This window comes from Lepisosteus oculatus, chromosome 8 (assembly GCF_040954835.1).
Source record: "Lepisosteus oculatus isolate fLepOcu1 chromosome 8, fLepOcu1.hap2, whole genome shotgun sequence".
Classification (NCBI taxonomy): Eukaryota; Metazoa; Chordata; class Actinopteri; order Semionotiformes; family Lepisosteidae; genus Lepisosteus; species Lepisosteus oculatus.
This window is the reverse complement of record NC_090703.1, coordinates 11,283,848-11,310,994: the sequence shown is the minus strand read 5'-3', so window position 1 is coordinate 11,310,994 and position 27,147 is coordinate 11,283,848. Positions and strand designations below refer to the sequence as shown.

The 27,147-nt window shown below is 41.7% G+C and overlaps 3 protein-coding genes across 3 annotated transcripts in view; 1 reads left to right on the top strand and 2 right to left on the bottom strand.

The window, feature by feature from the left end:
* Positions 1-2,553: 2,553 nt before the first annotated feature.
* On the bottom strand, positions 2,554-8,513 carry hsp90aa1.2 (heat shock protein 90, alpha (cytosolic), class A member 1, tandem duplicate 2). The gene is made up of 11 exons (XM_069193208.1): positions 8,316-8,513; positions 6,697-6,852; positions 5,844-6,210; positions 5,614-5,747; positions 5,202-5,513; positions 4,916-5,081; positions 4,405-4,595; positions 4,118-4,265; positions 3,701-3,969; positions 3,254-3,587; positions 2,554-2,954 (listed from the first exon to the last, which is right to left on the bottom strand). Exons 2-11 carry the CDS (start codon positions 6,850-6,852, stop codon positions 2,845-2,847), a joined length of 2,187 nt encoding a protein of 728 aa, XP_069049309.1. The 5' UTR covers positions 8,316-8,513; the 3' UTR covers positions 2,554-2,844.
* A 1,126-nt stretch (positions 8,514-9,639) lies between these two features.
* hsp90aa1.1 (heat shock protein 90, alpha (cytosolic), class A member 1, tandem duplicate 1) lies at positions 9,640-16,529 on the bottom strand. The gene is made up of 11 exons (XM_069193207.1): positions 16,003-16,529; positions 14,982-15,146; positions 14,485-14,851; positions 14,192-14,325; positions 13,585-13,899; positions 12,884-13,049; positions 12,262-12,452; positions 11,894-12,041; positions 11,372-11,640; positions 10,696-11,029; positions 9,640-10,235 (listed from the first exon to the last, which is right to left on the bottom strand). Exons 2-11 carry the CDS (start codon positions 15,144-15,146, stop codon positions 10,126-10,128), a joined length of 2,199 nt encoding a protein of 732 aa, XP_069049308.1. The 5' UTR covers positions 16,003-16,529; the 3' UTR covers positions 9,640-10,125.
* Positions 16,530-20,068: 3,539 nt separating this feature from the next.
* Positions 20,069-27,147, top strand: part of wdr20a (WD repeat domain 20a) — a 35,118-nt gene continuing 28,039 nt past the window's right edge. Inside the window, exon 1 of the mRNA XM_006632232.3 lies at positions 20,069-20,368. Within this exon, the coding sequence (XP_006632295.1) occupies positions 20,105-20,368 (264 nt within the window). The 5' untranslated portion in view covers positions 20,069-20,104. The remainder of the gene's footprint in view (positions 20,369-27,147) is intronic.

The following is a 27,147-nucleotide window of genomic DNA, read 5'->3' as shown; positions in this document are numbered from 1 at the left end:
ATCTGCTCATGTCAGTCATGATCCAAACATCTTAAACGTTTACGATTTAAACTAGAAACGATTTAATCAGTTTCCAGAATGTATTATACTTGTGTAACAGATACAGGTGGTATAGAAAGTCACCACCCTCTTTCAACATTTGTACCTTTTGTTGTATGACACTCTTAAAAACAAATTAAATTAAGCTTGTTCCATTTTTACACACAGTAGCCAACATTAGCCAAGTGAAAATAGAATTCTAAAACATTCTGAAAATTAATTGATATTACAACAGTAAAATATCTAATTTGGATAAGTGAACACCCCCCTTACAATTGCATTTGTAAACTTGCTCAGGTATTTTGGTGATTTTGATTAGTTCAGAATAAAAGCAGCTGTTTCTAGAGGATTCTACTGCTTGGAAGTGCATTTCAAAGCAAAGAATGCACTATGGGTGGAAAGGTGCTTTCAAAAGAACTTATAGATAATGTTGTGGGAAGGCACAAGTCAGGAGATGGGTATAAAAAGATTTCAAAGGCTTTAGGTATCCCATGGAGCACAGTCAAGACCATCACTAAGAGGTGGAAGGCATATGGCACCACCCAGACCTTACATACAGTAGATCAGGCCCTCCCTCCGAACTGGATGACCGAGCAAGAAGGAGACTGATCAGAGAGGCTACCAGGAGGCCGATGGCAACTTTGTGTGAGCTACAGGCATTTATGGCAAAGACTGGTCATTGTGTGCATCAAGCCACATCAAGTCTTGTTTACATTTTGCTAAAAGCACCTTAAAGGTGCTATGGTCGGATGAGCCCAAAATCAAACATTTTGGCTGGAATGCAAAACGGTACATCTGGTGAAAACCCAATACATCTTACCATCCAAAGAACACCATTCCTACAGTAAAGCACGGTGGTGGCAGCATCCTGCTGTGGGGGTGTTTCTCTTCCGCTGGGACTGGGGCACTTGTCAGGATAGAAGGGAAGATGGATGGTGCAAAATACAGGCAAATGCTTGAAGAAAACCTGCAGCCCTCAGCCAGGAAGTTGAAAATGGGAAGATGGTTCAACATGACAATGACTCAAAGCGCCTGTACAGTGGCCGAAGGACAGGAAGGTGTATGTTCTTGAGTGTCCTAGTCAGAGCCCCGACCTGAATCCCATCGAGAATCTTAGGAATGACTTGAAGAGGGCAGTCCATCAATGGTCACCACGCAGTTTGACTGAGCTTGAACAGTTCTGTAAGGAGGAAAGGGCAAATATTCTTCCCTCTAGGTGTGTGAAGTTGGTAGAGATGTATCCAAACAGACTCAAGGTTGTAATTCAAGCAAAAGGTGCTTCCACCAAGTATTAACTCAGGGGGGGTGTTCTCTTATCCAACCCAGTTGTTCTTTTTTTTTCAGAAATTTTGCTTTCTCTAAAATCTGATTTGTCTTCTTTTTGGGCTTTAGGGCAACAAAAGGTGAACATTTTGAAAGGGGGTCGTGACTTTGCATACACACTGTATATGCCCAGTGCTACAACTGTATGTGAAACTGCAGTGTGTGACTCCTTAAACTACTGCTGTACAATTGGAAGGAGTTGTGGTGTGCTATCATTCTTGTCTCTCTAGTTTGCTTTCTGTTCTACATTTGGTTCTTATCCCAGCTGTATGGTACTGTAGCTGATGAGTGTCTAAACGAACAGTGTGTTATTCTACAGCTATGATAATTGCATTCTCTTTATTCTTTCCCCGTAAATACGTTTGCTTTACAGAATTTGGTAAAGTAGCACTGGGATCCATTTTCATATGGATCTTAATAGTTGATGTGTGGTGAGCGTTCTTGGACACTACGGCTGCTGTCCCATCATCCAGGTGGGGCTGCACATCGGTGGTGGTGGAGGGGAGTCCCCATTACCTGTAAAGAGCTTTGAGTGTAGTGTCCAGAAAAGTGCTATATTGGTGTAAGCAATTATTTTGAATATAATACAGGCCATCCCTGTAACCATCCATATCCATGCCTTTTCCTTAATGTGGTTGTACACTACTCGGGCAGATATTTTAATTCCACTTCCAAGTTCAACTGTGGTAGGATCCCAAGGTTAGGTTCTCACCGTTTCCAACCTTGCTAATAATCCCACAACAGCATTTCGATTACAGTCCTGCTATAAATCAGATCCTCTATTCTAGTCCTGGTCAGTCTTTTCTTGGCTATGCCATCATTTGATTTTGCACCCCCAGCATCATTAAGGGCCCACACCTCCCAACTTGAAATGCTCCTGAACTTAATGAGCATTTTTAGCTTTACTGGATTGACTTGATCAATATTACTCCTGACCAAGATCTTGTGGCCCTTTAATTAAATGGCCGTGGTGGGAGTTGATATTACAAATTAACAAAAGCTTAATCTTTGCTATTCAAACAATGATTAGGTTACAGATCCTTCCCCTGTTTTTCCCCTCATATGGATAGAAAACATTGCTGCCAATACTTGAAATTCAGAGAACAAGTAGTGGCTCTGGATTACAAAAGCTAAATTAACATCTCTGACATTAAAGGCTTGTGATGTGGAAATGACAACAGAAACACCTGCTTCACATATTAAACTTTTATTTGCAACTTACAATTCAACAAGATTGTAGAAATTTTACAGTGCACTTAAACAAGGAACATGGAATGCAAATAAATACAAAAATACATCTGAACAAATTTCAAATACAAAAGAAAACATAAGGGTGGTCAGCCATCCAATGCCAAGAAAATGGAATGAAGAAAGGAGAAAATAAGGGGGAATGAATATGCATTTCAGGTTCATTCCTAATGAATTCAACTTTAACCATTTACAGTTGTGTTTACATTATTTCTATCCAACATTTACAGTTTCTTAGTCAACTTCCTCCATCCTTGATGTGTCATCATCCCCTTCTAGTGGGGGCATGTCCTCAATTGGAGCAGCAGTGGTGTCCTCTGTTGTCATATCATCTTCATCAATACCTGGAGAGAATACACTGGTGAGCAATTTCCACCACTACCATTTAAAGAACATTATATGGTTCCTTTTCAGGTTACCTTCAACAATTAGCACTCTTCTTTGTAGCCTTTTTTAAAAATTACAGGTTTTGCACATCTAAACTTTTTTCCCCCCCAATATATGATGCTTCCCTTAAAGCAGTATGAACTAAGCCATTCCTGTCTGCTTCTTAATTCTTATAATCTTTGCATCTAATTTCTTTATGGTCAGGTTTTAAAATCCTGTTTACCACACTGTATTTCCTAGATCTGTTCAGACTTACCAAGACCAAGTTTGATCATCCTGTAGATGCGGTTTGCATGCGTCTGTGGATCATCCAATGAAAAGCCGGAGGACAGCAGTGCAGTCTCGAACAGCAGGATCACCAGGTCCTTCACGGACTTGTCATTCTTGTCAACCTCCGCTTTCTGCCTGAGTGTCTCGATGATGGGGTGCTCTGGGTTGATCTCCAGGTGCTTCTTAGCTGCCATGTAGCCCATGGTGGAGTTGTCCCTCAGAGCTTGGGCCTTCATGATCCTCTCCATGTTGGCAGTCCAGCCGTAGGTGCTGGTGACAATGCAGCAGGGAGAGGAGACCAACCTGTTTGAAACAGCAACCTGGAAAAACAGTGAAGAGCATGATTATAGCAGTTCAATAGTTTTACCGAAAAAGATCTCATTAGATCAAGAATCATCAAGGAAACTACATATGTTCAAAATTAGATGCCCACCTTTTCCACCTTCTTTTCAAGAATGTCCTTCATGATCTTGCAGAGGTTCTCAAACTGGGCTTTCTTCTCCTCCTGCCTCTTCTTCTCCTCTTCATCCTCAGGCAGCTCCAGTCCCTCTTTGGTCACAGACACCAAGTTCTTTCCCTCAAACTCCTTGAGCTGCTGGACACAATACTCATCAATGGGCTCGATCATGTATATCACCTCCAGGCCAGCCTTGCGCAGACGCTCCACAAAAGCAGAGTTGGCCACCTGCTCCTTGGACTCTCCTGCAGAGATGTCAAGGTAGGTTTAGTGATGCCGTACTTTTTTTTTTAAATGAAGTCACTATCTTTGTAACCCAACAACTAAACTACTCTCAAAAGATGTTTACTAAAATGCTCCTGATTGGTGTTTGGAGTTGACCCGTTTCCCTACCTGTGATGTAATAGATGTGTTTCTGGTTGTCCTTCATTCGGGTGACATAGTCTTTCAGGGAGACCATCTCATCTCCTGAGGCAGAGGTGTAGTACCTCAGTAGCTCAGACAGCTTCTTGCGATTCTGAGAGTCCTCATGGATGCCAAGCTGTAAAGGAAAAACAATTAAAGCTTTCCTCTTTAAGGGCACAAGCCATTTAAGTTCACCATTATAGACGAGGTAGTCCTCAATTAGCTTAAACACTGTTCTCCACATAATGGAATATCACACAATAGCTTTTACCTACCTTTATGTTCTTGGAAAATTGCTCGTAGTATTTTTTGTAGTTGTCCTTGTCCTCGGCCAGCTCAGTGAAGAGCTCCAGGCATTTCTTCACCAGGTTCTTGCGGATGACTTTCAAGATCTTGCTCTGCTGCAGCATCTCTCTGGAGATGTTGAGGGGCAGATCTTCAGAGTCCACCACACCCTTGATGAAATCTGAAAAAAAAAAAAGGAATGTTAAATACCAAAACCTTAAAATAATGGGTGCACTGGCATACTGCTAGTGAGATTTAAGGTTAATGTCACCACAAAGGTACTATACAACAAATTCAAAATGGTACAATGGGCATCAAGGCCTATTCAAAAGAGAACTTTCACCTTCTTTCAGATCTCCCAATACAAGCCTTTTGTTTAGAAGGCCATACTATTTATCTTCTCATCAACCATCAGAGTTGTCAAATAGTCTGGAACACTAACAGTATTTAAAGACTGTTCACGGCTCAATCTACTTTAGACCAACTTCGAAGGTTACTTACTGAGATACTCTGGGATCAGCTCATCACAGTTATCCATGATGAAGACTCTGCGCACATACAGCTTGATGTTGTTCTTTTTCTTCTTGTTCTCAAACAAGTCAAAAGGTGCACGTCTTGGCACAAACAGCAATGCCCTGAACTCAAGCTGTCCTTCCACCGAGAAATGCTGGCAGAGAAAAAGGAAAAGAAGTAAATGACTTCTTTTGAATCGTTAACATCATATGTGGGTATAAAACTGAAGTCGGAGTCAAACTTTGCACTTTTGAGCTGATTTATCAAGACTCACCTTCACAGCCAGGTGGTCCTCCCAGTCATTGGTGAGGCTCTTATAGAACTCGCCGTACTCCTCTGTTGTGATGTCATCAGGGTTGCGGGTCCAGATGGGCTTGGTCTTGTTCAGTTCCTCCTGATCAATGTACTTCTCCTTTATCTTCTTCTTCTTTTTCTTGTCAGTGGACTTCTTCTCATCCTCCTCCTCATCGGAGCCCACATCCTCAATCTCAGGCTTGTCCTCCTCACTCTTCTCCTCTTTCTCCTCCTTGTCCTTCTCCTCTTCAGCCTCGTCGTCACTCACTTCCTTGTCACGCTCTTTCTCAACCTACACAGAGGGTAACAACTCTTAGACTTGTACACTTTACGATTCCTACTTAAACAATTACATGAAGCTACAAAAGTCACAACCCATTAGGAATACTTACAAACAGTGTAATGGGGTATCCAATGAACTGGGAATGTTTCTTCACAATTTCTTTGACCCTCCGCTCCTCCAGGTATTCAGTCTGGTCTTCCTTCAGGTGCAGAATCACCTTTGTACCACGGCCCAGTGGTTCACCTAATGGAATAAAGTACACAGACATCAGTTACACTGAACAGATGCTTTTATGTTAAAGTGTATTTCAATGAAGCAAGCAACATTCTGTCTTCTTACTTGCATCCACCTTGACTGTGAAGGAGCCACCGGCTGAGGACTCCCAGGCGTACTGCTCGTCATCGTTGTGCTTGGTGATGACAGTCACTTTCTCTGCCACCAGGTAGGCAGAGTAGAAACCCACACCGAACTGGCCAATCATGGAGATATCAGCCCCGGCCTGCAGGGCCTCCATGAAAGCCTTGGTGCCCGACTTGGCAATAGTTCCCAGGTTGTTGATGAGGTCAGCCTTGGTCATGCCAATCCCAGTGTCAATGATGGTCAGGGTACGGTCCTGCTTGTTTGGAATAAGTTCGATCTTCAGGTCTTTTCCAGAATCCAGCTTGCTGGGATCTGTGAGGCTCTCATATCTGATTTTGTCCAGGGCCTGGAAGTTTGAAAATACAACTATTAGAGCAATCAGGGAGACAGCAGTCCTATTAAACAGTATTAAGCAGACTTATTACAATTCTAAGTGAGAATTTAAGCAAAATAGAATACTTAACGCAAGCAATAGCTTAAGAGTGTAATGTTAACAATCGTAAACATCTTAAAAGATCCAGATGTAACTCTATAAAGTTAAACATGCCACTTTCTTTTAAGATCACTTAGCCATATACAATTTCTTGCATTACGTATACGTCTTCCCCCCCCCCGCATACCCCAGGCTTGCTCTCCACAGGACACAGAGAGAAGCTTGTGTTCAGAACGCAGGGTCAGCCATTGTACAGCACCCCTGGAGCAGTTTGGGAAAATAAAATGCTGACCAAAAACTGCTTTTCCCCTCACAAATAGATCCTCTGTAATATATTCCATCCTGGAGAGATTATTAGTGTTATTAACATGTTAACTGCTGGGTTGACGGCACACTTACGTCTGAGGAGTTGGAGATCAGCTCCCGGAGGAAGATCTCTTTGTTGGAGTAGAAGGTGTTGATGATCAGGGACATGAGCTGGGCGATCTCTGCCTGGAAGGCAAAGGTCTCCACCTCCTCGTCCATGGGCTGGTCGTGGGCCTGTGCTTCTGGCATCTGAACAAGAAAGCAGCACAAAGCGTCAGTTTTGACAAGCAAGACTGTCAACTGCTGGATTTAAAAAAACAGCCTTTCACTCCCTAATCACACAAGACATGTGCGGGCAGATTCAGTGAACTACTTCCTGTGGGAAGTGTCCTTAAACAAAGTGCTGTGGAAATAAGGCATAAGCTGTTCTTGCCAATACAATAGGGGTGTAACCCCGGCGTCCTGGCCAAATTTCCCAATGGCCCTTAACAATCATGGCCTCCTAATAATCCCCCTCTATGAATTGGGTTCTTCACTCTGCTCTCCTCCCCACTGAGAGCTGATGTGTGGTGAGCGTTCTGGCGCACTATGGCTGCCGTCGCATCATCCAGGTGGATGCTGCACATTGGTGGTGGTGGAGGGGAGTCCCCATTACCTGTAAAGCACTTTGAGTGGAGTGTCCAGAAAAGCGCTATCTAAGTGTAAGCAATTATTAATATTAATACTTTGCCCTGATAACCACTCTTTTGCTCAGTTAGTGAATAACCTGACAACCACCAGTGAAACAGGTTTTCCACAGTGACAGCCAGGACACATCTCAATGTGCTGTAGCTGACATTTCCAGATGTTTGCAGTCACTAAGAAGACTGTCATCTACCTTTTCCATACACCAGGTCACCTATGAAACTGGGAGGTAGTACTGCCCACAAAGCTCACAGATTTGAAGTCCCCCGACAGGTCCTACTATAAATGGACCACACTAATTACTATCATTCCCACTGGGGCGCGTATCGTGCGTTTCTGAACTACTTATAAAATTTAAAATAGATGCTTTTGAGTCATTAACCAAGTACTGGGAAAACAGAGAAAGGAAATAAAAATAAAATCATCGCTTGTTCTCCTCGGAGATCACGCGTGTGAAAAATCTCTTCCCCTACAGTCAGGGCTCCTCCATCCGAAGCAGGTGGAGCTGATGACTCCAGCTCCTGCCTTTGCCCCCCCTGCAGGAGGCTGGCGGGGACTTTTCTAGAAGCCAGCCGAGCCTGGCCCACGCCGCCGCCGCCGCCACCACCACACGGCTCCAGCTCCGCTCTGCCGCAGCGCAGCGGCCCCCGGCGGCGAGGCGAGGGAACTGCGAGTTTCCAGAACATACCAGACCATCCCCGGCGCCCCGACCGCCCGTCTTCACCTGCGGCGGGGACAGCCGCCACCGACCCGACCACAAGGACACACGACAGACCCGGCTACCGACACCGCCGCGGAAGGGTTTGCGAGGGTTTTCCCCGTTTTAAACGAACTGCCTCAGGTGTTTAGGGTTAAGTCTGCAGCATGAACATCTTATTCTAACGGCCAATAGTTTCCCCACAGCTCACGTCACACCCCGTCTTATAGATACAGCTAGTCTGCTTTCACCCCAGGTACAGCTTGTAAAGAATGTATGAGTGAGACACTAATAAACTCGTGGAGGTCCGCTGTGCTTATTTCGAGCTTACCTTGGCTGTCACCAGTCTTTTATCAATCTGCAACACTTTCCAGTGAGGTCTTCAGCTCTAGGCTGGCCGTTACTGCAAAACACCCCTCTAATGACTCCTCAGCCGGGCTGCATCTCTTTTATAGCGGCAGCGCAGATCGTTCGAGAAACAGCCTCCTTCCAGAAACGTCTGGAAGCTTCCCCATGGCCCCCGCCGTCAATCACGGGGCGCGCCTGGAAGACCGCCACCCAAGGCCCCGCCCCCTTGCCGTTGGGATGAATGGAGGGGGGCGGGACCCGGGGCGGGGCTCCGCCTGTACAGCCTGCGGGGGTCAAACTGCCTGGGTGCGTGCTGATTGGCTAACCGCCGATTTTCTCGGTCTTTCCTGTCAAAGCGCATTTATTTTTATAGCCATTCTTTTACAATAAGCCTAAAATAATGTTCTTGTGGGAGAAAAACATAAGGATACAGCTCTTATTTTAAAGAGGCGAAGAGTGGATTCTGTGCAGCGCATTAAGTGAAATGCTGGACGAAAATGCAATGCAGAGATTTGCAGATTTGTATGGTAATCTTGTTTTCAACATGTTTAACGTATCTATAAGCATTCTTTCACGTTCATTTTCTCATTTTTGGGAAAAGACCTTCACATGTATAGTGTATTTTCTGCATTACACATATTTCCTGAAAGTCACAGACCGTCTTAAAAACAATAGAGCGCTGAAATACAGACTATGCTAAAACCAGAGGTATATTATCACATTCAAAACATGAAATTAGGTAACTATTATTAATCAAATTTCAAATTATTTCTGCATCCCATGTCCCCGCTGCCGGCCGAGTGGTTTGGCATGTTCTGATGAATAGATTTTATTGATTATCTATCGATAAAATATTGATAGTCTAAAGCTTAGACTTTTCAACCAGAATGAATAAAAAATCCATTAATTAATACGTAGGATTAACATTTACAATCTTTCTACACAGATTTGCTTAGAATAAACTTTGTCCACCAAGGTTGGAACATTTGTGAATATGGAAAAATAGGTTATTTCTAGAAAACTGACGTCACAAAATGAACGTCAAACCAAGACTATCTGAAAACGAAACCATCAAGTATCAGACCGCGTGGTAAGAGCAACATGCTGCATTCAGCTTCCTGAACTTTCCGAGTAGGCGGTGCATCAGGCCTGCTTAAGCAAATTCAAGCGCGCACATTTTGGTTTTTTAATAATGTATACGACTACCTAACTGCAATACTAGCAAAGGCCTCTACCTTTCCTTAAAATTAGTTAACCCCTCATTAAATTGAAATACCCGCTGTGAAGCACAAAACCGAGAAGAGGTATTCTTTTTTAAAATCACTTTTATTAGAAATGACTTTTTTAAAATAGAAAATGTTACAAATTTACATTTGTTTAATAATGTTTGCCCACTAGTTCATAATGGAACTCATAGAAATAGATGTCTATGAGACGTAATTCAGCTCCAGCTTTTTGTGATTATAGTACTGTTTTGGGTATGCAACCAACCAAAGCAAACATTGTCCCTGTTGCATAGGTTTCTAAATCTAACATAACCCAAATATGTTTTTTTTATCTTAATGCACTTATTACACAGGAAAATGCAATCAATGAAATGACTAACAGATCAGTGGAGCAGAAATGAAAACAAAAAAAAGGCTAATAACTATTTGAAAATGTCTACCACTTTGGGCTGCAATAAAACTGCCAGTGTCAAAACAATGCTGCAACTTTGCAAAAACAACAAAAAAATGGAGGGGATTTTTTAAAGTAAAAAAAATAATAATTTAAATTTACACCTAGGAATATTCTTAGTCGACCTCCTCCATTCGGGATGTGTCTTCATCTCCTTCTAGAACTGGCATGTCTTCCTCGCTGGGCTGAATGATTTCGTCTGCGATGGTATCATCTTCATCAATTCCTGGACAGAAATCAAAGTCAGAAGTTTAAGGTTCACAGTCCTGCCAGATCTAAGTCATTGGTTCAGGTGTTAAAATCAGCTGGCTTTGCTGTGAAAACCTCTTACTGCTCAGAGATGATTTTGTTCTGCATTTTTAGAGCAGTTTTTATGTCCTTCAAACATAACCATTAGTACAACTTAATACGAGTCTCCGTGAGCTTGAAAAGCTTTAATGTAAAGAGATTTAGAGAGCTAACAGAGATCTGTGCTTTTGTGTTACTAATTGTGGTGTGATAACAGAACAAAACATTTGTAACAAATCAGAAGAGGATCAGCTTATTGTAACAATTTCCAGGTTTTTTTTCTGCTACAGTGGTTTGATTTCTTTTTTACAAAAGCACACAAGCCATGCTGTGTGCTAGTGGAACAACTGTCGCTTGTACAGAAAAGCGACACTTGCTGTTGGCTTGTGGAGACTTACCGAGCCCAAGCTTGATCATCCTGTAGATGCGGTTTGCATGCGTCTGTGGATCATCCAATGAAAAGCCGGAGGACAGCAGTGCAGTCTCGAACAGCAGGATCACCAGGTCCTTCACAGCTTTGTCGTTCTTGTCAGCCTCCGCTTTCTGCCTGAGCGTCTCGATGATAGGGTGCTCTGGGTTGATCTCCAGGTGCTTTTTGGCAGTCATGTAGCCCATGGTGGAGTTGTCCCTCAGGGCTTGGGACTTCATGATCCTCTCCATGTTGGCAGTCCAGCCGTAGGTGCTGGTGACAATGCAGCAGGGAGAGGAGACCAACCTGTTTGAAACAGCAACCTGGAATAAAGAATAAGAGAGCAGCTCCACTGAAGTCACTTGTTACTTTGAAAACAAAAACAACATGAAAATATTTGTATGATTCTGATGTAAACATTGCACATTAATGTGCTCTTAAAGATTAATTATTGTAAAATTTCAAATGCATTTTTTTATCTTTTGTGTGAAGTGTAAATAGGGCCCATTCCTTACTAACTACTATCTAAACCTGTGTTTGAGCACCTGAAAATATTTGTGATTAGAAGGACACATTTCCTATAACCATGTAGGTAAAATTTGAGCAGAATGTTTGCATCAGTGATCCACTGGGAATGCCCGAGTGTGATCTGATTGCTGCTGTACCTTTTCAATCTTTTTGTCTAAGATGTCCTTCATGATCTTGCAGAGGCTTTCGAATTTGTCCTTCAGCTCCTCCTGTTTCTTCTTCTCCTCTTCATCCTCAGGCAGCTCCAGCCCCTCTTTGGTCACGGACACCAGAGTCTTGCCATCGTACTCTTTGAGCTGCTGGACACAATACTCATCAATGGGCTCGATCATGTATATCACCTCCAGGCCAGCCTTGCGCAGACGCTCCACAAAGGCAGAGTTGGTCACCTGCTCCTTTGTTTCACCTGTAGAAATGAAAAATAATTGTATTATGAAAACCTAACAGTAGTATTAAAGTCCCCTTCAAAAACTACTATTAGTCAAACTGTCTTTGGTCTTAAAGTATCTTAAAAGCATCATTCTTTTCCACAAATATTCACTTCTTTTCCAATTATAACAGGTTTAACATATTGTGTTTCCTTGGAGGGAACTGTGGGGATTTCTGCATTTATTTCTAAAATTCAAATGCCCTCATTCCTTCTGCCCAGGCACACCCACCAGTGATGTAATAGATGTGCTTCTGGTTGTCCTTCATGCGTGAGATGTAGTCTTTCAGCGACACCATCTCGTCGCCTGAGGCAGAGGTGTAGTAACGCAGCAGCTCCGACAGCTTCTTGCGGTTCTGGGAATCTTCATGGATTCCCAGCTGGAAAAGGGACACCGAAACAAAGTTAGGAGGCACGCACATGCCTTTAAAGCTCTGAGCAAAATGAAAAATGTAAATGAGACCAGTGAAGGACAGTGAAGTACTACAGCACTCCAAGCTCCGAATGGATTTGCTGCCCTCTTGTAATGTTGTAGGAGAAGGATCCCTCTTTCTTTGTATGCTGGAAGAGTAGAACAAGTAGTGGAGATTGCGTTCTCACCTTGATGTTCTTGGAAAATTGCTCGTAGTATTTTTTGTAGTTGTCCTTGTCCTCGGCCAGCTCAGTGAAGAGCTCCAGGCATTTCTTCACCAGGTTCTTGCGGATGACTTTCAAGATCTTGCTCTGCTGCAGCATCTCTCTGGAGATGTTGAGGGGCAGATCCTCAGAGTCCACCACGCCCTTGATGAAATCTGGCAAGACAGGAAAAGAGAGAGGGTGATGGACCCTTTAAAACAGTGAAAGTTCATGGATATAAGGATTCCATAATAATGTGGTACATAGAGGGTAAAGAGTTCTTAATTGTTTACCTAATATACATTATTAGTTACAAGACTTCTTATTATCTTTTTCTGCTGAACAGATCCAAAATGAAAAAAAAACTGGCTGGTGGTTACAAGCTGAATTCTGGTGATAATCATGTGTCTGAGTACAATGAACAACCCTATTAGGACACAATTTCAAACTTGAGATTTTTGTTGGGATTTTTGGTAGCTATTTTTATTAGATTGATTACCATACTGCTGTGGAATGACAATATGTTGTTCCCCAATGACACTATGGTTGTTTATCATGGTGATGAAAGTATGTCATAAATAAGATGTTCTGGAAAGAGGTCACTCACTGAGATACTCTGGCATCAGCTCTTCACAGTTGTCCATGATGAAGACCCTGCGCACATACAGCTTGATGTTGTTTCTCTTCTTGCGGTTCTCGAACAGGTCAAATGCGGCCCGTCTTGGGACGAACAGCAGGGCACGGAACTCCAGCTGTCCCTCCACCGAGAAGTGCTGCAGAGGAGAGGAGCAACGTTAGGTACACCTGTCCCCAGGTGATACCTGGTCCGTACTCGCACCTTTGAAACTGGAAGCTTGTGATGCTGCTTGTGTGTGTCAGAGTGTTCCGAGATTTTGCGTTTTGAGATATTATTACTTTTAGTTTCACTGGTATTTCCCTCAATATTCATTGAGTACCACAGTAAATGTTTCAGGAGATGTATCTTTTTAGAATCTGTTAACTGACCGCGTTTTGTATAACTTCTGTGTCCTCTGTCTGTCGATTGTACTGTTTTATCCTTTTTGTGTTTTTGGAACCCATACTCGTTCTACAGCCTTTCCAATCTTTACATCTCCTGGACTTTTTGTTTAGCCCTTTCGTAAGTTCTGTAGATTGTATTACATACAATCCATGTAGTTCCATATAGTTTATGGAAAACCTGAGAAGTGACTTCAGATGGATGGTGGGTCAATGCGATAAAAACCTTAGTTCTGAGCCGTTGAAAAGGACCAGGCTTTGATCTGGAAAGAGCAGCTCACAGCAGCTCACCTTCACAGCCAGGTGGTCCTCCCAGTCGTTGGTGAGGCTCTTGTAGAACTCGCCGTACTCCTCGTTTGTGATGTCATCAGGGTTGCGGGTCCAGATGGGCTTGGTCTTGTTTAGTTCCTGGGAGTCGATGTACTTCTCCTTGATCTTCTTCTTCCTCTTCTTCTTCTCCTCTTTCTTGTCCTCCTCCTCATCAGAACCCACATCCTCGATTTCGGGCTTGTCCCCCTTGGCTCCCTCTGCCTCGTCCTTTTTCTCTGTCTCTTCCTCCTTCTCGTCTTCATCCATGTCTACCTCTTTCTCGCGCTGCTTCTCCACCTGCCCAGTGACACCACACCATTAGTAATGAAACACAGCTGCATGATGTTGCACGACAAGTTAAAATATATTACCTGTGTACGCATCCAAGGTCTGGTTAAGATTTACATGGTAGGAACAATAAGTAAAACTGGTCTTGTGAAGTCAGGTGAAGGTAATGTATGATTTTAATTGTGTATTAACTTTTCTGCTGTAGGATGTTGATTTTTTGATTCTTTGATTTTGAGACATATTTTTGAAAACGTTTCATCTGGTACTAGTTAGAAAGAATTACTGTGCCTTAATTACTTACATAGAGTGTGATAGGGTAGCCAATGAACTGGGAATGCTTCTTGACAATTTCTTTAATGCGTTTCTCTTCCACATACTCCACTTGGTCCTCTTTGAGGTGCAGGATGACTTTAGTTCCACGGCCCAGAGGCTTGCCTGTAAAGGACAGTACGGTTAGCTGGGCTAAATCCACAGAAACACTATGTTCCAATAAATAGTCACTCATTTGTCCTCTTCTATTTTGATAATTGAAATCTGCAGAAAGACAGTGAAATGCAGGCTAATGTGCTGAAAGCTCCTCGGCTGATCACTTACTGGAATCGGGCTTGACTGTGAACGAGCCTCCTGCTGCAGATTCCCAGACATACTGCTCGTCATCGTTGTGCTTGGTGATGACAGTCACTTTCTCTGCCACCAGGTAGGCAGAGTAGAAACCCACACCGAACTGGCCAATCATTGAGATATCAGCCCCGGCCTGCAGGGCCTCCATGAAAGCCTTGGTGCCCGACTTGGCAATAGTTCCCAGGTTGTTGATGAGGTCAGCCTTGGTCATGCCAATGCCAGTGTCAATGATGGTCAGGGTACGGGTCAGCTGGTCGGGGATGATGTCAATCTTCAGCTGTTTGCAGGACTCCAGTCTGCTGGGATCTGTTAGACTTTCATATCTTATCTTGTCCAGAGCCTGTAGGAGTGAAATGTAGGAAAATTGGAATTCGGATCAGAATAAGGAAAGCAAATACTTTAGGAAAAATGGCTAAGTAGTGGAGATTAGTTCAATGATAAGAATTAAAGGAATCTGCATCCATACTTACATCTGAGGAGTTGGAGATCAGCTCCCGGAGGAAGATCTCTTTGTTGGAGTAGAAGGTGTTGATGATCAGGGACATGAGCTGGGCGATCTCTGCCTGGAAGGCAAAGGTCTCCACCTCCTCGTCCATGGGCTGGCTTGGCACACTGTTCTTCACTTCTTCTGGCATCTGGTTCAACACAATTGGCCGACAATTGAGCAATAATGTGAGAGAATCCAGTTTTTAAATATGAACTATTAAAAGCTACACAAAATATTCTAAAAACTTTTTTGAGCATACTAGTTTAGATGCCGTCTGGACATGGGGAAATGTCATTTTTATAAACAAAACCATACACTCTGTATTGCTGGAACCAGTTAAAATCAATTATAACGTCTGTGCAGATCCTGGGTTTCGACACAAATTTTTAGTAAAGAATTAAATGCATTTATACATTTAACTTGTCTTCCTCTGCTAATATTCAGTTAATTTCCCTAAGGCTCTTTATTCTGCCAAATTCTGTCAAACATAATAGAGGAACGTATAAATTAATACCACACTTGTAAGCTACTGTACCCTTCTTTGGCACTCAGTACACAATTTCAGAGCAGACTTGCAGTTTTTCTATTTTTCAGGCATGTTTTTTGATTTTGTTATTTTTTGCATCGAGGATTTAACATTAAATAAACCCAGATTTATTTTTCTTGTGAAACGAGGATGAACTTCCCCGGTTCACACTGCAGGCCCCCATTGTAATCAGCTCCTCTTTGCTGAGCTGCCTAGCAGTCCGCTGTCCCAGCTACAGTACAGCGCGCCTGGCCACACGAGCTGCTCTGCCATGTGCCCTGTCTGCTCACACTGCAAAACCCTCCGCCATTTCAGAACTGACCACACCGGAGAACTACAGGGACCTGGAGAAATTCACCCGCCTCATTCATTTAAGCCCCAAGGCGCGAGGATTTCCCGAATACTTCAAAAATGTAAAATTATCCCGTAATTCCTCCTTCACCCCCGCCCCCCGGCATATGTGTAGTCTTTTACTCACCGTGCTGGTTGCTTTGCAGTGAGCTGCGTTACTGTGTGTGGTTCTCTCTTCTTCTCGTCTTGCTTGTGTGTTTTCCAAAAACTGAGCTCCCTGAGCCTTAAGCTCCTTTTTATACCTAGGGGTGACTTTCCAGAAGCTCTCATTCAGAAACTACCAGAAGGAATGCCCACTGGGGCGCGGACCTAAAGAAAGTAACAGTGATAGGGGCACTTTTTGCAGCTGTCCTGGTCTTCCCTTTTAGGGATGCAGAGTTGCAACAGGGCCCCGCCAATCACCCCTGCACCACCGGGCCCTGGCCAGAGAGCAAGGCCTGCCCAGCGCAGCAGCTGTCTGTGAACCTCACCACCACAGCTGAGGCCAAGACCCGCTCCTTCACATGTAAAAGATAAAAACCTGGGACCGGACGGATCCTCCGGCCTTCTTTATCCCAACCCGACTGTCCATCACACCACACAACCGTCAACGTGCTCCCAAAGAAGCATACTCCTGTCTATTGTGCACGGCAAAAAAGGAAGCACTAGCATTCATATTCTCAGTATACATCAGATTAATAGATTCACATGCGTAGGATGAGGCACATTATACAACACCCAACCCCTGAACCTTAGCTGTCTTACATAAGCAAAGCATAAAATAATGTTTTTTTTTTTTTAACCCATGAGAACTGAAAACAGCTTTGAATCTCCCAGGATATACAGGATGTTACTATGGTCTGTGTAGATATTCCAGGAGTGGCACGTGTTTTTGCTCGTCTGTGATATTACATCAATGTACAGTATGTTTTGTGGGACTAGGTTTGTAATATTGTGATATTAATACGATGCTGTTTACATTTGTAGGATAACCAGAGAAGCAGTGCTAGGAGGATCTGAAGAATAGTCTTTAGCACTGATAGGCAGAATGATCAGGGAAATTATTTGGGACAGGTAGAGAAAAACGTCGTTCAATCATTGCTATGATTAAGATGTATACGAAAATACGGAGGCATAGACATAGATCTTAATTGCAATGCTCCTTTGCTTTCTGCACCTTTCCTGTACTGCAACTGACCGTTCATTCATTCATCCAGACTTTTTCATTTGCCTCAGGATAAGAATTGTGTGATAGTCGGTTGTTTGTGCAGTTTTCTAGTGCACGTCGCATGTGTTTCGTGTTTTTATTTCAGTGAAAATCCGTAAAAAAAAAACTGACTGCGGAAATGCAATTATGGCAATGCACAAATTCGTTTATCCGTATTTTGTCAGGTAATCTCTAGAAAGATCTCGAAGTGTGCTGAACCCCAGCTTGCGCAATTGATTAAGCATCGCAATGTCAGAGCGAAGGTAGTCCATATGAGTTTCTGTAACCTTCAACGAGAACATGCTGGAAGTTCACGCCAGCTCTTCCTGGTAGGAGGGCCCAGCTGTCAAGCATGCTAGACGGAGGAGGGCCAGCGACAGTCTTGGAATTTCTTGTTTTGATTCAGGACTGTGAAAGTTAACCCGGGATTCTAGAAAGACGCGAGGAGAGATGTTTGTAGAAAAAAAAATCTCACCTTTTCATTCTAGAAAGCTCTATATGTAGGATTGGATCTGCAGGGCTTTTTAGGATTTTTTTTTTCCTTCAAGAAAGGTCGTCCTCACCAATCACTGAAGACTTCAGCGCGGCCCTCATCGACCATGTGACTCTTGACGCCGGGCGCTTGCAGTCACTTCATCGTTGTCTTACATATTACTCGTTCATCGGGCAGGCACTTGGAAGTGTTTTTTTTTTCCTTTCGGTTCACAAAAAGACATACAAAAAAAACCCAATTGTTTCTGCTCGTTCTCCTTACAAACAGCTCCCAGTTTTTGGATTGTGCAGAAGGGGTCATCGGATTTTGCATGAAAACGTTTACGTAAATTAAAGAAGGTACTAGTAAGGTTCTGCACAGGGATAAAATGTGAGGACTCACCCAGTGTTACAAAGTGTGCGATCTATCCTCTATAGCTGTTCAGATCTATAATATCAATTCCTAGTTGGACTCTGGAAACGGAAAGCGCACTGTTGGCTAAATTTCATATTAGCGGCATAATTCGAAGGGTAAGAAAATGCGGTAATTAAAAGGTAAAAAAAAGATGGGGTTTTAGTAAGCTTTTTGACCAACTTTTATAATGTAAACGTTTTTGTTTCTGCACTGTTTTCTAAAATGCTGATAAAATGCTGTTTTTGTTTACTCGTACCTTTGTCTTTATTATTTTATTAAACTTAGCTAGGAAAAAGATATAAGATCTTATTTTTGTCTAGACAAATGTTTAGACACGTTGTAATTTTTTTTTTCTATTAACTATACCAATACTTTTGATAGATACGTTAGGTCCCAAATGTACTTTAATTTAATGTACAGTACATGCTCTTATCAGTTTAGGAAAAGGTCGTTAATATGCAGTTCTGCTCTTAAAAGTAATGCTCTTTAAAAATAGTCAGGACAACAGGATAACGGGGAAAACGTTATCGTCACTGCATTTTTAAAGGCGTGGGACACAAACATTTTCAGGTTTTCCCTAGCATCATGAAATATTTGATCTCTGCCACCCTTTAACATGAATTCGCCTCATGAATCTAATATAATAAAGTTCAATGCGTGTATCTTCGACTTATTTTATTCGAGCTTTACGGTCTCACGTTTTGGTCGTGATGTTGTCAACCTTGGTTGGCCACTAGGAGGCGCCATCGGTTCGCTTTTTGACGCAATCTGCACCCGTTATCGCACTAAACTGTACCACACGCCAAAATAACAAGAGTACAGCAACACAACTTCATTACAAGAGAAAACAAACGTATAAAATGAGCGCTTATTAACCTGTTTTGAGGTCATATGGGGGTTGTTGCGTGTGATTATCCACAGCAGGTCAATATCAGCAGAGACGTGGAAATTTGGAAGTCAAAGTCCATAGCAGAGCATAGTGATTCATCCGGCCCGAGCTCATCCTAGTTACCTTAGTGTTAAGCGGACTAGGACCATGTGACTAACCCCCAGCCGAAGATGGGACATAGGTTCATCGCAGGCATTACCCCCTATGGGAACTATGGGTAAGGTACCTGGCTGACGGGTACATTAGTGTCTGCAGCGGTGACTCGAACCCGCAACCTGTCAGTTATGAATCCAGCGGCTCGTTCACTTCTTTACGCTGTTCCCCTTCAAAAATGGTTTATTTGTTTTATTTGAGAGCCCAGGGGCGTTGATGCCGTTGAACGGGATATAAGCAATCAGGCCTGCACTCCCGATGTCTTCCCTCACGTTGCCGCCGTACATGTAGTGTTAAAGAATAAAGAAGTTCAACAGTGTCAAGTCCTGTCTCTTGTACATAAACCTGACGAGAAACATATCAAAGACTGGGATGCGAAATCGACTATCCTCACTCGAGATCGGATCATTTCTTTAAGATCTGCGCACTGTCTGGATGTTCAGTGAAGGTTTTCCCTCATAATACATTTAATTAATTTGACCCTTGTTTTGGTAGTGGAGCAAGGCACGGTTCTCTCCCTACGTGCCATAACATATTATTGTTATTGTTATAGTTTTATTTCATTTTTTATGGATGGACAATCGCGTTGTTTCATTTTGAAAGACTGGTATGCTGGAGACTATACCAATAAGCTATATGTTAATGTTAAAAGCAAATAATAACAAATAAAAAATACCGTGAGTCGTACATAGATCTATATTATATGCGTACACATGTGAATACAGTGTTTTATAACCAATACATAATGCATTTTTACCCGATAACGTGTTAGCAGATAGCACGTTTCCAGCCTTGTAACGTGTGAAAGACGTCGTCATCAGAAACTGTGAATATTTTGAAACTCTCATGCAAGTTTCTCTTTTAATTGACCCTTTGTGGGTGATGCCCTTGACAGCACTGCGGTGTGAGCGCTGACCAGCGATGGCCTCCGGGCGCAGTCCACCTCCGCTCTTACCTTGACGAGCCCTGTGACCCGCACTCCACATGCTATTTTGCAATTAAGGAAGAAGCACGTGAATTCCTGGATCAGCTGACGAACCAGCGCCATGCGAGTCGGCTCCGCGAGCAGCAGTACGCATGCTCCGTGTGTAAGATCCGGGCTTGGGGCAGGATGAATGCTAATTTTCAAGATGGCGGCGGAGGGAGGAGGGAAGGAGATGAACGAAATTAAAACTCAGTTCACCACCCGGGAAGGCGTCTACAAACTCCTCACTCACTCCGAATATAGCCGCCCCAACAGGGTGCCTTTCAATTCCCAGGGCTCTAACCCCGTCAAAGTCTCCTTCGTCAACGTCAACGACCAGTCTGGTAACGGCGACAGAATCTGTTTCAATGTGGGCCGGGAGCTATACTTTTATATCTACAAAGGCGTCAGAAAGGTAAACAGGACGTTACGTTCTCCAAGCCAACGGCTCTTATAGCATTAATGTTTGCTTTTAAAGTAGAGAAGTAATGGGGTATAATGCGGCTGACGCAACCAAAGTGACACCTACCTCCAGTTTGCTTTTCGCCTTTCTTGTTAAACAGTTGTGGTATGCACTGAGCTGACAGCTGAAAAAGGCCCTGTTTCACCTGCTTTGGAATGTGCATCTAGCGTCCGTCATGGTCATATATAGACGAAGTGGTGCACAAATGTGTCTAAACTTGCGTGCGTGAACTTCACGGTGTCTGTGCTTCAATCGTTCGGGACGTGACGTGCGGCGACAGTCGGGTCGTGTGACAGATCTGCTCAGTTAGCTTGTGTGTGAGGTGCCACGCAAAGCAATGGATGTGTCTCCATTTGGTTACTTGTTTCTCATTTTCTCGGGGTTGGTGTTTTATCCGTAGTTGATCTCACTTTCCAAGGCGACCCTGTCTTGCGGAGGCGGTACGCGAAGCAGAACTATATGGTAACTTAGTACGCCTAGCGTGCGAGCTGTTTTGTGTATTGCATGAATTTGCCGTGACCGACACGCAGGTCTCTCTGGTTGTGACTAGGACAGAGGCGTAAGAGGAGACGTTAATGATCTGAATTCAATGTGTGAAATCATGCGTAAGGTGGGCGTATTGTAAACTGTTAAACACTTTCAGCCTGGATGAGCGGAGTCGCTGTTCGACGCAGTATGTAATTTCGGGTGTCAAGAGTACTGCTTGATGATTATTATGTGGCTTAAGTGCCCTATCAGACAACCTTTCGTTTCTTCAGCAGTTTGGAAACCCTTCGTTGAGGTCGGTATTGAAAATGTCTGCTCTGATCTCTGTAGAAGGCTACAGATTTGATAGAAAATCACACTGTTTTCCCACACCGTGAATGTACTTGGGGGTTATGGTAACTCTGGGAACACAGGTAATTTGAATGTCGAAGGATTAAAGCCACGCCTTATGTTGGAAAGTCATGCTGGACGTTCACCGTGCCCGTATACCCAATAAAGCTGGCATTGCTCAGCAAGTTTGCAGTGTCATTGGAGTATGCGGGAATGTTTCACTTTTGAGAGTTGAGCGTAATACATTTATGTAGAGGAGGGTTGGAAGAGTACTGCTGAAAGGGTATTGTAATTTTAAAAAAAAAATACTTCAGGTAATAACCCCAGATATTTAAAGACAGTCTGTCATATCTGTTGATTGAGATTTGTTGAGAACACTGCGGTAGTTCTCACATGTTGAGAAAAGGTTCAAATTAAAGTGCTTCCTGAAAATGTCTGGTTTGATTAAAATGGGAATACTACGGCATTACATTTCACTGAACAGCTTAGTATTTAATTGGAAACCTGTGCCAGGCTGTGTACTATATCCTGCTCTGTCCTGAAGTTGATTTGAATGCTGTGTTCTTGAGTAATGTGCCTCAAGGCTTTCAGTAATACATTCCAGAGCTGACACTATCCCATTACGTGCCTTATCCAAATTTCCTATATCATCCCGTTTTTCATCACAATTGTAAAGTCTGGGCTCTGAAAATACTGTTCTAAAGCTGATGGTGTTCTATCTGCTTGTTCCTTCTTTGCTCATGGGTTTATGATGTATTTTCTATGTACCTGGAATCACTTCTTGGTGGCACAGTATAGACAACTGTAGATGCTTGATTTACCCTTGAGTTCCTAATTGTCAAGAGTCCGAATGTCTATCTGGGTGAATACATCAGGGTTTTCTCTTATCTTTAGTCAGTACATAGTACATATTTCATTCATATGTACATGTATAGCTAGACGATGTTTTGCATTGTAGTGTTTGTCATCCATCACAATGCCTATGACTCCCTTATTGTAGGACACTTAGGACTCAAACACATTCTCAGAGTGTGGAGATTTTGCCACTGGGTGTTGGGGGTTCTTCATGGAAAAACTTGTCAAATGCTTTGTAGTCTTGGGAAGTGAAGTCTATGCTGGTCTCTTTGCATGCAGACAAAACTTTATGTGCAAGTTTCTTTGCAAGTAATCTGACGCATGTCTAGAGAAGTGACTTTACTAGTGCCTCCCTCAGTAGCAAAACTGAAATCTATTACGATTTGTCTTGACGCTATGTCCGCTTAATAATGCTAATATATTTTACAGTTAAGAATTAATAAAAAAACTGTACAAAGAAGTCTATGCTTAAAATGTACATATTAATTTGCATGTATTTAACTGCATATGTTGCTCATGCAGTTACTGTTTAAAGTACCAACTCTTCTCGTTAGACAGATGGACTTAATTCTCTTGCAAGAAAGCACATTTGCAGATCTCAGTGGAACCTTTTTTATCTAAGTGAAAATGCTGTTTTTCCTCTTGGATGGTCTTATTAAAACTATAAGAATGAGGAAGGATTTAGAGCTATATGAACTCTTCAGTTTACCAGTGTGACTGATAGTGCAGATGACCAGGTGGGTGAAAGTCCTCTGCCTGCACATGGAGTGCACATTTAGCAAAGAGACAGAGGATACATGCTGGCCAGGCACTCACTTAAATCTGGGCGAAACATGTGGTTAGTAATAGTAGTGCAGTATGTCCTTTACAGAACTAACTAGGATTGTAACTTTTCAGCTTTAAATTTCTCTCAAAGCCATATTTCAAGTTGCCTTTTGATCCATGGATCTGTGATTCATTTTCGTGCTTTAGTTTTTGTTGAAAGAGTTGCAGGGATATCTCTTGTTCAATTTTAGAGAAAAATATATTCTAGATTTTAATTTAAGATGTAGCTTAAGACATTAATTCTGTCAACTACGTGAATAAATATGCATTGAAGTGAAATAAGAGTGCATGTTGTGCCCTTTTCCGTAATGAACCTTATCTGAATTTGATTAGAAGATGGCTCTGGATCACTTAAACCCCAATTGTCAAACCCTAGTTAAAAAACAGTTTTAATAATCCAAACTTCATGAAGTGTGAAAAATTGATAATTATTTCATACTTTTACCATGAATCTGTTTAAGTCAGTGGCTACTAAAAGTGTGATTGTTCTTTGCAGTCTAAAATATTTCTGACAGCCCTCATCTAATGTTCTTTTTAATTTTCAACCTCATATATACGTGTAATAAGTGGGTTGTAGGTTGAATGGTACAGTGTCATCGGCCATAGTGAACTATATTGCCTCGTTCTCTGCTGACTGCTGTGGACAAGTTGACTATTTCTACGAAAAACATTAACGTACTTGTAAAACAGCTTTATTAGACTAAAGCTCTTTACTCTGCAGGTCTCAGGCTCTGTAGATAAAAAGAGGGATTGTGGTTTGTGAACTCTGTTGTGAGCTTTTTTTGGTTCTTTGTTTTTTTATTTTTTTATTTCGGCATTTAAAAAAAAAATCCTTCTAAAGATTTCTCTGTGTTCTTTTCCATGCTGTGTCAAGTCCAGTTTGAAAAGGGCTCTCTCGTATAACGTTTAATTCTGTCTTGAATGTTTATATGTATATAATTACTTACTAAATTATTTGTTTATCTGGCTCCATCATGAATTACTCAGCAAAGATGGTTTTAGAGAGAGTCATAACTGTTTGTATTTTTATAGCCATTGAAACTGTGTGTTTCTACAGTCTGGATGCTGTTTTGGCTCATTTAGAATCAAAGGGAGTCAGGAACAAGCTACCCAACCATGTTATTGAAGCTGATACTTTGGCTTCTTTCAATAAACAGTAGAGTTTGAGATTGAGATCCTTGGATCATTTAGTTACTGCCAACTAAACGAGCTAGATGCGTAGAATAGCCTTCTCTCATTTGACCCTTAATATTAACCTTAATCTATTTGGGGATTAAGAGTGGACAACTAATCTGAATTTACTTAATGTTAAACGTTTTGTAATGTAATGCAGTCATCAGTTGGAACTAAAAATTCCCACATTTTGGTCATTCGGCTCCGAATTTGCTTACCTTAGTTTGATCTTAATTACTCTAAATTGATTGGCTGTGTGTGTTCAGCTGTTTGTCTCTTTTAAAATTTTCATTTTCTTCCTTTGTCATTAACTGAAGTGGTGGACCACACTTGAAGTTTTTTTTAAATTGAAATATCCCTTGATTCCTCTTTAATGTCTTAATGTTAATTAATGATACCATTGGACGTACAGTAGGTTTCAGAAACATTCTCACTTGTAGAAGAGACTTCAGACTTAAAGGAACCTGTTCCTTACATTATTTCATGAACCTGATGAATATTTAAGGAATATCTCCTTTGTTATATTATCACTGTGATTTGATTTGCCAGCCAATTCTCAAAGATTATGGGCTACATTCAGTGCTCTTGTTTCTTGAAAGTGTCTGTAAAGCTCCTGTTGTATGAGGTAGTCTACTGGCCACATTTATCCCTAATGTCCACATCCTGCAGAATTTACCCCATGTATCACCTCTAGCAGAATACTGTCAATTCCCTAACAAATGCCTGGCAACATGATCTAACAGAGCAGAGACTAAAAGTATTTCAAAGTTAAGGTTTAAGGTTTACGAATCAACCCAGGCTCATGTAAGTCAAATGACTCTTATCAGTTCTGGTGAATACATGGTTAAAACTGTATACCATGAAAACTGCAGCCATGCAGACTTGGGAAAGAGAGAATAGTTTTTAACAATTAAAAATATTCAAATTTGTTAAGGAATTAGTCCATTTACTTTTGTGCCATTAATGGCACAATTATTATTAAAATAAGATTTCTGATTTCAAATACCTTATATATTTATGTGCCTCCTTAACTCACCTGTCTATTGCTAACATAAAAATATAAGCAGAAAATGGCAGAAAAGTAGAATATTCCTCTGTTGTAGCTGCTGTTTCTTATGAAATAGTTCTCAAAATGTGATTTTATGTTTGAATATGAGTTTCTTTCATGGTGTTACTGGTAAAAAATGTAACTTTCAATTTACTCTGATGTTGCAAGCAACAGTTTTCTACCATTTTTGTTGCCTACATTTTTGTACCACTGGTTTAAGGTTTTCAGGATCCCTTTTGAACTCCAGTGTTGATGTGGTGTAGTGCTCTGCTTCAATATCCAGTGTTCCTTTATCACAAATCAATAGTTTGTAAAAACATTTAACACCAGAAAGGGTTGATCCATGTTCATTATGTTTGCATCCAGGCTTTTGTCTGAATGGGGCCTGCAGAGCTCATTTGCTCTTAACTGTTGGAGTTGTGATTGGATTTGATGGCTAATGAGTGGAGCCATTAGATAACTTCACATGAGATGTGCATTGTGGTAGTAAATTAAATTGAAACACATATTATTGCTCCAGTTACACAGAGGCTAAGTTACTGTAATGGTTTTGTTTTCTGTCTGTGTTGTAATAAAACAGTGCGGATGGAGAAACGTTTTGAAGAGGAAGATTGAGCCCTTTTGCAGCAGCTTTATTTTAAGGACAGAGACACAAACCGATCCAGAACTACCTTTCTTTAGTGTAAAGGTACAAAGCGACATCTATGGATTGTATATCACCGGCCTTTAAGAAAGTTACTAAGGTTGTTTCTGCTGTAACCAAAATAACAAAATGTTGCTTTCTTATTTATGAACCTCTTATTACCTTGGATTAGGGTTTTCTGAAAAGCTTGATTTTATCAATAGGAGATGATGACAGTCACATTTCTAAGATTCCCCTCTACAAAATGATTTCCTTGTCTCTTTGTGTCAAGTCATTCTCAGAAATGTAATTAAAAAAAGCACACTAGTTAAAAAGTTGAAATGTTAAATGGCACTCAAAGATTGTGCCAAATAGGTTATCATTTGAGACATTTCCACCTTTAAATGGATAGCATTTTACTTTTCATGAGTGACAAAATGTATGATGCATTTTTCAAAAAAGGAAATTTACATCTTCGTGGGTGACTAAAATGGTTGAAATTTAGTGCCTCCAAGTAATTGAAAGACAATTACCCTCCCTCACTAAAGTTACTAACAAAAAGATTTACAGAATTGTTATTTCTTTTCACAGCTTGCATGCTGCCATAGCTACCTTTTCTAAATTAAAGGTGGTCCAGTCTTAAAAATCATTTTTTGATGATACCAGATTTTAATGCTGGTTGATCATGTTAGTAACAGCGATATTGCATGTAACTTTATAATAGCATGCCATATGATTCATATTTCTCAAGTTTGTTCATTATAGTTATTTAATTTTTCACTTTTTCAGATTTTTGATGGAAGTATGAAATTATTTCTTAGAGAATACGCTGTTTTTTGAACAACCCCTGTTTGATTGTTCATGTTCATGTGGTCAAATAGATCAACTTTCAATATTTACTACAGTACAGATTTTAAAGTTTTTTTCTTCATTAAGATATCCAACGTTAGGATAGTTCTTTAAGGAACTGTGCTTCCTACTTGCAGTCACATTATTCCTGTATTTAAGTAGCTATTGAATCTGTAATTGTAGCTCCTCATCAGGTACACTGAAAATAATGAGGTACTCCCAGTCTTAATAAGAATATTCCATGGAGTAAGAATACCTTAAATTATTTACCAATGTTTGTGGCCAGCACCCATAACACCCTGCAACTCAAAACTGGCAACCCAGTGAAGCTCAAGCAGGTGTGAGCCTGGTCAGTACCTGGATGGGAGACCTCCTGGGAAAAACTAAGGTTGCTGCTGGAAGAGGTGTTAGGGGGGCCAGCAGGGGGCGCCCACCCTGCGGTCTGTGTGGGTCCTAATGCCCCAGTATAGTGACGGGGACACTTTACTGTAAAATAAGTGCTGTCCTTCAGATGAGACGTAAAACCGAGGTCATTAAAAATCC

Excerpts from the sequence above, each read along its gene's own strand:
- hsp90aa1.2 (XM_069193208.1), bottom strand. The coding sequence starts at position 6,852 with ATGCCAGAAGCACAGGCCCACGACCAGCCCATGGACGAGGAGGTGGAG. Across the intron at positions 4,596-4,915 it reads GCTGATCCCAGAGTATCTCA|ATTTCATCAAGGGTGTGGTG; the intron begins GTAAGTAACCTT and ends TTTTTTTTTCAG. Across the intron at positions 3,588-3,700 it reads TTGAAAAGAAGGTGGAAAAG|GTTGCTGTTTCAAACAGGTT; the intron begins GTGGGCATCTAA and ends CTGTTTTTCCAG.
- hsp90aa1.1 (XM_069193207.1), bottom strand. The coding sequence starts at position 15,146 with ATGCCAGAAGAAGTGAAGAACAGTGTGCCAAGCCAGCCCATGGACGAG. Across the intron at positions 13,900-14,191 it reads GCTACCCTATCACACTCTAT|GTGGAGAAGCAGCGCGAGAA; the intron begins GTAAGTAATTAA and ends GTCACTGGGCAG. Across the intron at positions 13,050-13,584 it reads AGGACCACCTGGCTGTGAAG|CACTTCTCGGTGGAGGGACA; the intron begins GTGAGCTGCTGT and ends TCTCCTCTGCAG.